Raw genomic sequence first — 12316 nt, 5'->3', positions numbered from 1 at the left:
TATCGCAACGGGTTGGGATAGAGAGGTCTGAAATTTTTTCTGCGATCTAGTGGGTTTAGGCTCCGGTTCCTTGAGTCCTTGATCCGTCAGGAAATGGGTGCAGCGTGACATACTATGTTCATTGACTGGTTAGAGCTTTTCAGGACGGCACGGCGATAGAGCTCACTGAAATAAGCAAGGTGGGCGAGCATGCCCTAGTTCGAATATAATCAACTCAGGGCCTGCTCCAGATTTTGACGAACACACCACGAGGAACCGGAGCGTCTACCGAAGTTCATTAAGTTCCTGATAAAAGATGGAATAGCAAGCATACTCACTTCGGAACTGCTAGCGCTCTTTCAAAAACTAGCCGGAAGGTCAGTGGACTCAAACAACGGACCGGATGTGGCCTTTGCCTCTCATGCCACTGACTAATCCAGCCGCGCATCATGTTCCAAGGGGCAGGGAGATATGAAAGAAAGTGAGAGCCAATAAGAGAGGTAGTGTCGGACGAGAAGGAGAAGAGTCGTTAATGGCGAGCCGCCCAGACATTCCCACATGACGACCCAGATACTCGACGATTCCGTGGTCATTACTCAGTGACGAACCCTCTATTGAAGGACTCGTGGTCGTCCCACGTCGACGTCGGATAGGCGCCCAGGGTACATCAGGATAAGATGGTCCTTGGACAACCCATGGCAACCACCCATGCCTCCCCCGCCTGTTACTACCCTAGCACTGATCATCATTTAGCAACGATATCATCGCTGTTTATCACCGCGCTGCTGGTAACGAAAATGCACCAACGGAGAACAAGGCTTTTAGGGTGGCCTGGGGAGAACAGTGATTCGTTGTTGGAAACGCGGTTAGATGAGAACGAGGCGCGCCGCGGGAAGAAATTGAGTGACGAAGGGAAATCGCCTTTGGTGTAGGATGTCCTCGTACGAGTTTGTTGTGTTCTGGCAGTATGGAGGAGCTCTGATCTTCTTGCAGAAATTCGAATTGATGAACTGCGCCGTCGTGAATATTTGAATCTTACTTGCCTGGCAGACTGTAGGCTCGAGATTTAGCTAAGTTTCGGCCTAGAATATAGATTGCACATACCTACGAACTCGCTGTCCGTCACCAGTCCATATCTCTACAGCCTCATCGATTCTCTCTCCCTTGGCCATCGCCAGTCAACTTCAGAATGCTACCACATTCGTCGGTTACCGTTACATATGTGTAGATTATGCATGCACCTTGGTCGTATACAAATTTGCGTTCCTTCGGTTTCGGTATAAAAGTTATGAGAAAAAGAATTCAGAAGGCATGTTGCCGCTGCAAAGGGTAGACTTCCTAATATGGAGAATCAGGAGCTAATGATAGTAATTGCCACCCTATTGTCTTTGGTAGTGTATCAGTTATTGAGTTCGCCGAATCTTCGAGTCCACACGGAAGCTGGGTTCAATTCCCAGTCAGAGACTTGGTTCATGATACGCAGATATTTTTACAATTACGTCATTCTAAGATGGTAGGACGGCTTAGGATGGCTAGGCACCTACTAGGGCTAAAATCACAGTTACTATCCAGCCTCTGGACTCACCGAGAACCTCCTTGACAACACTACTCCGCCTTGATGCAGCCCACGAACACTATCAGTGTGTCAGAAGCAGAGACATCGCACGCGACGTGGCTGAAGCAATGTCTTTGCGATGTTTTGGTTACCGTTTCCTTCTTTGTCGGATGCATCTACAGCCTAAGCATTCTGTCAGATCTTATTCTGCTTAGGCTAAACATCGTAATGATCCATGCACGACGTGGATAGATGGCAATAGTAGTACCAGCATGCCTGCGGTTCTGGATTCGATTTGTGAGTTCTGTCGTTGACTCGTGCGGTTTTCAGGAGGTTGAAGAAATTGATTCTTGCAGGCTTTAAGAACACGTTAGACACAGAGACAGGCAGCACGCGGGTGCGCACCATTTTATCTACTTTCACTGGCTGAACTTGGATAGAATGAAACTAGCAACCACTTCTCGACGCATTTTTACTTAGCAAATGATTTCAAACGATCAAACTTTCCCATATACCATTTGATTTTTATCACAGGGCTACGCGAACCGTTCGTATACTCTATGTTTCTGGCTTAGACTCAGTCCCTTTCAGATACTTAGCCTGTGAGGTATCGTATGCATCAGTGCAAATATAGAATTATATGGATATAAGTAGGTCTGGTAGCACAAATCGAGAGAAAAGAACCGAAGCTCCTGCTCGCCGTGAAGAAAAGACGTGTGAGTAAAGGATTGCTAGCAAGGGGGAGGGAGCGTGAATTATTTCCGGTGGATAGATGTAAGATAAAGTGGGTGGCAACTCAAATGCGTAGAGGGACCAAGTTCTCCCATCGTCGACCTTTACGCATTTCCACTGAGCCTTCGGCCTCCATTTTTCCCAGAGCCTGAGCTAGTTTGAGTTTGTCCTCCGGAGCCCTTGGTTCCTCCTCCTCCTCCACTTCCTTTAGAACCTTGGCTGTTGACATTCTGTGACCCGCGAGGGATGTATCTGCGATACGCTATATGGTATGCCTTGCTCTTCGGATAGTGTAGTAGAGCTCACTCACCCTTGACCAGAATTGGACGGACTTGTGAAGACTTAGTCAGAGAGAAGCATAAATAAAGGGAGCGCAAACCTGGATAGTCCCCTGTGAATGCCGCCGCAGTGAGCATTAGTGGGCAAACAAGACATTCGGACGGATACACACCGAACACCTTGGAAGATAGGGGTACGCTTGAAAATGTTGAATTGCATGTTGTGAGAGATTATGCGGTGTGGTTATTTAAGAAAGGAGGAGTGTAGTGAAGAAGTACCCACCTCATACGTCGTCTTTTATATCATGGTACATATTGATGCTCATTCCATCTTTGGCGCGGTACAAGTTGGATGTCATTGTACTAGAAAATACCGACGTTTCAGTCTACACCATACGCAATAAGCACATCAGGATCTCCCTTGATCAAAGAACACCGTACTGTAAATCCTACCATGTGGAACATGTATCGCCGCGCAACGCGTTGATGGCACCGAAATCAGCACCGACCTGCCATTTCGTGTGTCATAAGCCTAGGAAAGAGTGGATACTCGTTGGCCTCATATGCACCGGAGTACAGAGGGGACCAGCCAAGGAAATACACAGGAAAGAAAAACTTGATACATCGATGAGACGGATCCTGGTATGCAAACCTCCTTGATGATGAACAAGGCGGGAGCGCTGGTATGCTTCACCAAGGCGACATCGGAGCATTATATGTAAAATACATCCTTTCAGATATTTCCGAGGCATCTGTGAGTTGTTAGAGTTCGGTTGAGCAGAGCATGTCAGGAAACGTCACGAGGCTTAAGCAATAGTCAGCTAAAAGATAGTACTTCGGATAGACGTTCTATGAAGGAGCCATAGGGACGATGGTTTCCTGCGAGATGAAACCGTATAAGCACGCGCATGCTGCAAAGATAAACATGGTGGTCTCCATTGAAGCTTGGTCGGGACTTGCGGGCCGATCGCCGCTGAGTGCCTGCCGCCAAAGACGTGTCTTCGGCTCAACTCTTCAGGCCTGTGGCCATCCAAGGAATTCCGAATGCTATTACTGCCCGAGAACTTTGAGGCTCCGCATATCAACAGCAGCATTCTGTCCTTCAACAGGAATATTTGGCGACGGTAGTGAAGCTATGCAATGGTACTAAAACGTTGGTTTTATTTGATTGCCTAGTGACTCACTTCATAGCAATACTTCTTTGGCGCCGGCGTCCTACTTTGAAACAGCTCTTCGCCATCGTCTGCTATACATTCCAACGTGAAAGCGACGTCGCCATCAATAAGGACCATTATTGTTAATCTTACTGATAGTTTCAAGTATCTGCTTTCCACGTTCTGGCGTGGGTCTTTTCAAGCACGCTCTGGCGAGGAAGTGCGTCCGGCAAACAATTGATAGCAGTTGGAAAGGAGAAGTCTGGCATCATTACTTTTTGTGTGTAAGAACGTTTCAGACGATCCCGAAGAAAAGCCTGACATCTTGATGAAGAAGGCTCGCATAAGACTCGGCATCGGCATCGAAACTTCTTCGCATTTGATTGTACGGAGAGTAGAGCAGGTGCCCTACTCACGAGGAATGGTGAGAAGCTCTTTGTACAGACTTCCTGACTGCCTTACATTGTTGGAATTGCCCTTCCCGACCTATTAAGTATCGTTAAGCATCTCCGGTAATTCGACTTGCCTGGACACGTACCTAAAGTATAGATGCAATCTTACCGATTGCTGAAAATCCCCGGCAGATCCTTCATCTCTAAAATGCAAACTCCAGCTTCTTCAAGCTCCGCTTCCGTCTCAGCTTCAACCGCGTTCGCTGAAGTCGTCCCTTCTCCAAAAAGTACTTCTAGGCGATCATACGTCCCGTGGGCGCCCCGAATCATCAGCACCTCGTTACCACGGTCTAAAGCAGCACTGCAAGCTACATACAAATCAGAGTTTGCAGAAATGAGAAAAAACGGACGTCGACTGACTCGCTCTCAGAGAGAAATCCGACTGCAGTCCAACCACAACGATCTCTGCATCAGGAACTATGAGCTCCCCGAGCATTGTCCCCGCAAAAGCATTATTCTTCTTCTTATCGATCACTGGCTCGTTTGGCAGTGGCGGGTTGACAAGCTCCCATCCCGGTGCATTTGGCTCATCAGGTTCTCCGACATCACCTGCAGTTCGAATGTGGATTATCAATGGTGGTGGATTTGCGGACCGCGCAGTTTCTAAAATTTGCGCAATGTTCTTGCGGACCGTTTCTGAGGAGGGAATTCCGGTTGGTGGGGGAGAGAGCGCTGCCGTTTGAGCATCTACGATAAGGAGTACTCTGCGCGTATTTCCTGGCATCGCAGTTTCGAGTCGAAGGATAGGACAACCGGAAGCCCTGAGGTGACGGAATCCTTATACAACAAAGTCCGAAACCAATAGATGTCGTGGAGGGGATCAAATGTCACAGGAGGGCCATCGTTCGGCAAAGCCGCCGAAACGAAGCAAAGTGCAGTTCTGTGACCTACAGTCAGTCCGCCGTTTGCACCGTCGAGATAAGGAATTAACGTTACTTTTCATGAAAGCAGGGTAGCGAAGGCCGTCAGACGGTGTGGCGTACCGAACCACAGTACTCGAACACTAAAAGCTTGCTCTGGGTAACGACGTCACATGTTGAACTCGCAAGTATGTGAACTTGTTGAGGTTCTGATGGTGATGGTTACACCGTAAGTAGCAGTCTCAGCACTGGAAGTCATGTCTGCCACATTGAACAACGTCATTATGAACGAGCAGTGATCATTTGGGGGCACAACGCGTTCCTGTTCCTAAAACCTCGGCTTCTGGTGGACAAGTCACCGACACCAAGAAACACCTGAATTCGTGGTTTGTGACAATCGAGGAGTCAAATCAGCCATGGATGGTCATAGGACTACGCGAGGCCACAACGGATACTGTGTCGAAATTCCGGGCCGGTCATTCCGAGACGATAATAAATCAATTCGTTGTAAGATATGTAAGTAACTTATCCAGCAAGTTGTTAGTCAAAGACTCGTTCCCCATATTCCGCACTCACAAAATTACAATAATGTCGCCCAAGACAATTATTTCGATGATTTACATTATAAAGCCTGAACGATACAAAACCTTACAAAACTCGTGATTAGCTGGCAGAAGGTAATCGGAGTAGATAGCGACGCACCGGATAGCCTAAAGTTTCTTGCAGGTCTTTTTATGCTTTGGCCAGTCTAAAACCTGGCAAGCACGTAGCCTCGGCACGCAATACCGAACCTTTTTGCATTTCCCACAGCGTGCCAATGTCGTGTTCTCCCCCGTCCGTGCACATGTCGCACAACAAGTGTCCCCCAGGGCCTTCCGTCTGGCATCCTCCGCTTCTACGAGCTTCAAAATTCCTTTCAACGTTGGTATTTTCCGCAAGGTCTGATCGATAGTCATCCGAACAGTGAATCCATCCTCATCTGCCAGATCGATATTACCGCCGTGCCGAAGAAACCATTCCAATGCAGCATGAGCGCGAGTGACAGCATCGCGATCACCTGGCTTGTAGACCTGAACGATCTCCTGCGCGACAGACGAACCGTAACGGTTGCGAGAGTTGACATCTCCGCCAGCATCATAGAGAATCTGCGCATACTCAAGGTCGAAGCCAGGCTTCGTGGAAAAGCAATGTGATAGAGCACGGGTGCCAGAAAGGTCTGTTCCGTCTACCGGAACTCGAGCTGTTTTAATGAGGTACTTCGCGATGCTAAGATACGAAGTCCGCTCCGGCGGGTAAAGAAGGGTGAACAAGCCTAAAAGATTGTAAATTGGAACTCGGGTGGGGCCCCAGCGCATTTGATAGAGCTCATCAGCCGCAGCAGCACGAGCAGCCTCTTTGGATGCTTCGAGATCAACAGATGTTGCGGAAATGACTTTAAGGTGACGTTCTACTCGCATTTCGAAATCTGCTCGTACTCTGATGACGTCGGCGGTGCCAAGCAGCGTGCCGTAGGCATCAAGGTCGCGGTTGGGAATCATCATCTGGGTAGTACAGTACGTTCTCAGGCGCTGAGATTCCTGTCCTTTCAGAGATTCCTGAGTTTTAATCAATTCTTCTATGGGCCTAACTAGAATTTCAGAGACGTTTCAGGGCCGAAAAGGACTCGGACCACGACGAACCTCCCTTTCCCTGTGTCAGCAGAATGAATGACATTCATGACCCTTGCACGAGTTGCCGGGTCTAAATAATCCATATTGCGCGGCGAGTATTGCGTTGGATTGTATTGGCAGAAGGAAAGAGAAAACTGAAAATTGTTTCAATTTGCGCCTCTGGATTACATCAGACGCGCCGCTCACGTGCCGTGGCTGTCCACCGTTCATCCATTTTGGGGCTCGGGCACGGGTAAGGCAAGCCCGATGCTGCTTGGTGATCCTCTACTTGAATTCCTGTGGTTCATCAGGAGGCTTCGGCCAGCAGACAATGAAGCAATTGAAAGTTAGGTCTAGATTATCCCGTCGGCACTCGGCGACACCAAATTTTAGCAGGCGAGGGACCGTAGCCGCCTGCCTGACACTGTTTCTTTGGAAAACTGAATGTCGATAGAAGACATATAAAAAGGCATTGGGCAGCAATCCTAGCTTTACATCTCTTCCTCCCTATTCGCCCTTTTATTTACCTCTAGGCGCCTTTAATATGGTTCCCACCACTCGCAGCATGTCGACTACGACTCGGAAGTTAATATTCGTTCGTGCGCCTTTCATTCCGCCAGGAACCCGGTCTAAATTTCAGATAGGTCACAGGAGGGTGCGGATTCATCGGACTGCACATTTTGACCCAGCTACTAGATAAAGGATACAAAGTTCGAGCGTACGCTTATGCTTTCAGCGTCCTCCTTCCTCGTCTAACACTCCTCTTCAGGGCCGCAAGAGGCAGAAAAATCGAGCTACTAAAGAAAGCTCTATCTGCCAATTACAGTCGCCACAATTTCGAGGTCGTAGAGGTCCGTGATATCTGCTCGGGGGATTTTAGTCGAATCCTTAATGGTCAGACAGTTTGACCGTCGCTCTCAGTATCAATATATTTATGTTTCCTCTTTACAGGAGTAGACGGAATTATCCATGCAGCGGCTCCTCTCCCAGGAAGAGTTAGTGCTGAAGCAGCCTTACGAGTGAGTATATTCTTCCTGGGTTGTATTATGTTACCAGCGGTTGATCATCAACTTACAGACCGCTATCGAAGGCTCTCTTCACGTGTTGCGAGAGGCCGTCAGGGCCAAAGTCCCAAGGGCAGTTATTACCAGCTCTGTCTTGACTTATGATTTCCCCAATGGCCCGTATAACGCAGACAGTGAGTCCCTCTCGATAGCCCTTCATAGTAGTTCTCACCCTTCGGCGGTCGTCCCAGACTGGAACCCCATCACCAAAGAAGAAGCAATAGCCTCCGGACATCCTTTCCTTATCTACGTAGCCGAAAAGAAATATTCCGACTTGGCCGTAGTCGAATTTTCCCACATCCATCCTGAGATCGATGTTACCCTCGGTGCGGACGTTTTAAAGTAGAACTTCACCTTCCGCAGTCTACTAACGTTCGACAGTGGGACCGCCATTCAATTATGGTCCTTTCGCTCCAGGCTTTGAGCACCTCCTTCCCGAACCAGACCTTAATGCTCTTTCCACGAACTCGACTATTTATTCCTTCCTTCGACCAGACACGACCGCCTTTCCTATGGCTCCAGGCGCTATCGACGTCCGAGATACCGCTAGAGCACACGTTCTTGCACTCGAGTCACCTCCCTCATCCAAGATTGGTCGTAAGAGGGTAGCTATCGTTTGTCCCCACGAGTGCTCGTACAAGGCAGCAATCGAGACCATAGCGCGCGAACGCCCGGAGCTTAAAGAACGCCTTGCCGATGCCCGTAGGGCACCTGAATGGCCTTCCAACACCCTCCCACTGGACTGGAAGAGGATTGACGAGGTGATCGGAATGAAGCCCGAATCGTTCATCCCTTGGGAGAAGACAGTTTTGGACTCGGTCGACAGTCTCCTTTGTATCGAGAAAGTCTGGAAAGAGAAAGGATTCAAGGTTAAGGGATATATAAGATAATTAATCTCCCTAACAGACGGTCAAAAGTGTTTGTAAAATCATTTATTAGACATACCATATGTATGCTTGCACCGGATCTGATGTACAATGTAAAGTACAAACTACAAGGCCGTACAGCTGATCTAAGCAATGGCTTCGGCAAACTCTCCGTTATCAATCATTTCCTGCACAATATCTAACCCGCCGACGAACTCCCCTTTGATAATCAATTGGGGGAACGTTGGCCAATCGTTCAGCCTTTTCAGACCTAGAGACAGACCGCTTAAGTCGGGCGATATTCAAAATAACATCTGCCCCACATACCTTGCCGGACGTCTTCGTCTGAAAGGATGTCGAAATGCGTAAATTCTACGTTCTGGTCTTTCAGAAGCCCCGTGATCTTTCTCGAAAATCCGCAGCGAGGAGCATCTGGGCTGCCCTTCATGAAAAGTACCACCTTTGACTGCTTCATCAGGCCCCGCATCCGCTTCTCTAGCTCCTCCGGCGTTTCCTTCTTCTCACTGACGATGTCGGCGGCCTTGGCTGGGGCCAGATCAGTCTTGGACAAGGGATTGATAGATGGCGAAGCCGCGTGTTTGGCGATGGCAGTCGTCAGTGCTTGAGCATTGGCTCCAGATATCCGATCCAACAGGGTATGACCCTGATATCTAATTAATAGGCTACTCGATGTCGAAAATGATGGTCCACTCACCCTCAAGATAACAAAAGACGGAACAGCATCAATGTCAAAAGATTCGGCAATATCTGGCTGAGATTCAGCCTCGACCTGAAGACAGGAAGGGTAAGTATATGAAAAAAAGATGGAATATTGCAAATGCACCTGGAGAAAAAGAACAGCAGGGTACTTTTTCGACAGCTCGAAGACGACCTCATTCATTTGCTTGCATGGCTCTGCAAAGTCTGCCCAGAAGTTAATGAGCGATACTCTGGTAAGGTCGGCAGAGAGGAGCTCCTGGAAATGGGAGGGGGAGGTGACTTGGTGGTAATTGGCCATGCTGATTCATCATTTTATCGGATAAGATGGAAGCCCATGTACAGCTTCGGATCTAGCCGGAGGGTACCGCGGCCCGAAACGGCATCCGATGATTGCCGATCGTTCACACAGCTTGCTTCATGATCATCATGTTGTCCGGAGAATACAATCTACCGCTTCCTGGGCCGGCCAATATATTTTTTGTTTTTGGCCTTTGGTGCGATTCAATATCGTCTGTCTCCCACCTACCCTTCTGTTGGAATAAAGGGTAAATAAACCGTTGCTTTAGATGTGACAGGACGCGGTGCTGTTGGTTGCATATTCCCGAGCCTAACGTCCTCCAGGAGTCCCGCATGACGGGAGCGGCTATTCGGTTTCACATAAATGCCTACATAGAACTCCGCGAAGTCGTTATCCCCACACTTTTCCTGGTTCTGTTCACGTCGCACACCGACATCTCCCCTCATCGTCGTCCACCACTAGCTATTGCGCGACCACCATTGGCCAAGATATTTGACAAACATGGTAAGCTCGGGCGGGGACAAGTCTAGACCCATTTAAGGCTGATTTAAACTTTTTTTAGACTAGCAACGGCATTCAGGCAGTTTCCTCCATCGTCGACGCCTACCCGAAACGTCTTACTGCCGTGCTTCCTCTTGAACTGCAGGAAGAAATCATTGACGAGCTCAGCACTGACCTCAGAAACCTCAAAAAATGCAGCTTTGTGTGCAAGAGCTGGCGTTCTCGCACTCATTTCCATGCATTTTCGTCCATCCGGCTTCAGCATACTTCCGTTGAAACATTCAGTTCTTTTCGCGACAACCCATTCTCGTTCTTCACCATATATCCCCGTGCTCGTCGCATACATATTGTGGGATCGCATCAGCATCATGATGCCATGTCATGGAATCCGTCGCAACTTGAAGCCTTGGCCTGCGCCTTACAGGGACTTAGAGACATCGGCAATGCCTCAGTACTAATCCTCGAGAATACCGATTGGGAGGCACTAGCCGGATCGCCTATTCCATCACTAATGCTGTCCCTCGACACCGTCAGCTCCTTGGAGTTGTCCTGTGTCACTTTTCCCCGACATTCACAATTTGCCGAACTTGTCGCAGGTTTTACGGCCTTGCGCCACGTCGTGTTCCAGGATATTGAGTTCGGAGACTCGCCACCTGTGCTTGAGCGGTTGTTGGCAGATAAAATCATGATGGACGATGAAAAGAGCGCGCTTTCACTTAGGGGGGCAGGGACATTCCTGAGAAAGAGTCTCCACTGGGCGTGCCATTCACCGAAGCGCGGTGATGAACTCACCACATCAATCGGCGCCCATGTTTCGAGGTACACGGATCCCTCCGCCGTTTTACGATCACTGGGTTCGTCTCTCAACTATCTAGAAATTGTGTCGCTAGGTAAGAAATCTATATTTGTGACCCAAAACGGTATTCATTCTCATTTTGGTCTAAACAGCGGATATATCATCAGATACGATCATATCCACAGTAGACCTCTCGTCCAATACATCCCTTCGAAGGCTTAGCCTATCCTCGCCTTTCCGTGTGCTCTCCCTTATTCCATGGCTAAATCATGTGCTCTTACAAATATCCTCCCCCTGTCTTCGGGTCCTGGATATTGCCTTCGCTGCCTCTCGCCAGTTCCATTTGGACCAGCCGTTCCTGAAATATCTGGACAAAGTGCTATCCAGTCCTCAGTTCGCCGAGCTCGAACTAATCCAGTTCATCGTGGTGAACGGGAGGCTCTATCCGGACCTACGCTTGAGCATGGATAGCTGCGTCCGCTCAGCTATGCCGTCCTGGGATAGGAAGGGTGTTTTGAGGGTTAGTTTTGTTTAAGCAAAGGCACTGAATTAACCGGCGCTGCATTATTTACGACCTTTCTATGACTTTCCGAAACTTACGGTGATGGACTTTTATGATTCTTGACACACCTCACTCGACATTGCTACTACAATCAAATAAACTAAAGACCTGGCTTTACCTATCCGAGCGCATCTGTACCTGGCTGCATTGCGATACCGGCAACTCACCACAAAAACCACCCTCGATATTCGGTCGTCGGTAAAGCAGAAGAGCCCAGCCTCCTCAAATGGATTTATGAGATTGCGTTAATCAGCAATATACAAACCGTCTCGAGCCTGGAACCAAGCTTTACGCGTTCTCATCAAACCATGCTCATTACTCGTGCAATGTACATGGAAAACGAGTTGCTCCGTACCGAAATCACCGTAATTGAGGCACTGGTGACCAAACTCCATTTCGATAGGACTCGGTAGGCAACACTGCAACACTGAGCAGGACTCATCTCCGGTCCTGTTGTCGAAACGCTCACCGTATTTTGTTGGCAGAGGCGTAAGCAGTGCCCCTAACCCGATATTTTCAAATGCATTGACTGGACGGAGTTAAAGTGGCCCGGGGACCTTGTCGTTTTGAGTTGAACAATTTTCTGCCTTCTTCCACGTTACTATTATGTTCGTGCGAACTCCTTGCAACAAAGTTTCCTTGCTAGTGGGTCCATTTCGCCTACCCTGAGGGTTATTTCCTCAGTCTTGACTCCCTGCGGTCTTGCATCCGCCGAGTCCAGAGTCAAAATCCAACCTAAAACCCAAGACTGAACGTCTTTTCCCCTTCGGGGATCATTCATTCATAGAGCGTGCATTGCATGCTTTATCGACGTCTGTGAGTTTATTCAATTATATCATTATGCCGCCAG

General features: G+C 48.6%; 5 protein-coding genes across 5 annotated transcripts; 2 read left to right on the top strand and 3 right to left on the bottom strand.

The window, feature by feature from the left end:
* Window positions 1-3944: 3944 nt before the first annotated feature.
* Window positions 3945-5297, bottom strand: EV420DRAFT_109562 (Isochorismatase-like protein). Its single transcript, XM_060465798.1, has 4 exons — window positions 5087-5297; window positions 4511-5030; window positions 4237-4458; window positions 3945-4175 (listed from the first exon to the last, which is right to left on the bottom strand). The coding sequence occupies exons 2-3, from the start codon at window positions 4872-4874 to the stop codon at window positions 4256-4258; spliced, it is 567 nt and encodes a 188-aa protein (XP_060340157.1). The 5' UTR covers window positions 4875-5030; window positions 5087-5297; the 3' UTR covers window positions 3945-4175; window positions 4237-4255.
* EV420DRAFT_109561 (uncharacterized protein) lies at window positions 5298-7254 on the bottom strand. The gene is made up of 3 exons (XM_060465796.1): window positions 6690-7254; window positions 5713-6633; window positions 5298-5657 (listed from the first exon to the last, which is right to left on the bottom strand). Exons 1-2 carry the CDS (start codon window positions 6761-6763, stop codon window positions 5721-5723), a joined length of 987 nt encoding a protein of 328 aa, XP_060340156.1. The 5' UTR covers window positions 6764-7254; the 3' UTR covers window positions 5298-5657; window positions 5713-5720.
* EV420DRAFT_1757898 (uncharacterized protein) lies at window positions 7225-8633 on the top strand (the record flags this gene model as incomplete). The annotated part of the gene is made up of 7 exons (XM_060480526.1): window positions 7225-7254; window positions 7304-7377; window positions 7429-7553; window positions 7611-7678; window positions 7737-7857; window positions 7915-8049; window positions 8105-8633. The coding sequence occupies 7 exons, from the start codon at window positions 7225-7227 to the stop codon at window positions 8611-8613; spliced, it is 1062 nt and encodes a 353-aa protein (XP_060340155.1). The 3' UTR covers window positions 8614-8633.
* Window positions 8634-9608, bottom strand: EV420DRAFT_1500027 (glutaredoxin; the record flags this gene model as incomplete). The annotated part of the gene is made up of 4 exons (XM_060471014.1): window positions 8634-8860; window positions 8917-9253; window positions 9305-9379; window positions 9434-9608. Coding segments are annotated over 4 exons (712 nt in total), but the record flags the coding sequence as incomplete, so codon positions are not given.
* A 331-nt stretch (window positions 9609-9939) lies between these two features.
* On the top strand, window positions 9940-11439 carry EV420DRAFT_1634785 (uncharacterized protein; the record flags this gene model as incomplete). The annotated part of the gene is made up of 3 exons (XM_060476368.1): window positions 9940-10131; window positions 10170-10998; window positions 11057-11439. 3 exons carry the CDS (start codon window positions 9940-9942, stop codon window positions 11437-11439), a joined length of 1404 nt encoding a protein of 467 aa, XP_060340153.1.
* Between the last annotated feature and the right edge of the window lie 877 nt (window positions 11440-12316).

This window comes from Desarmillaria tabescens (assembly GCF_030435595.1).
Source record: "Desarmillaria tabescens strain CCBAS 213 chromosome Unknown EV420scaffold_1, whole genome shotgun sequence".
Taxonomy (NCBI): Eukaryota; Fungi; Basidiomycota; class Agaricomycetes; order Agaricales; family Physalacriaceae; genus Desarmillaria; species Desarmillaria tabescens.
This window is presented reverse-complemented; position numbering and strand designations above follow the sequence as displayed.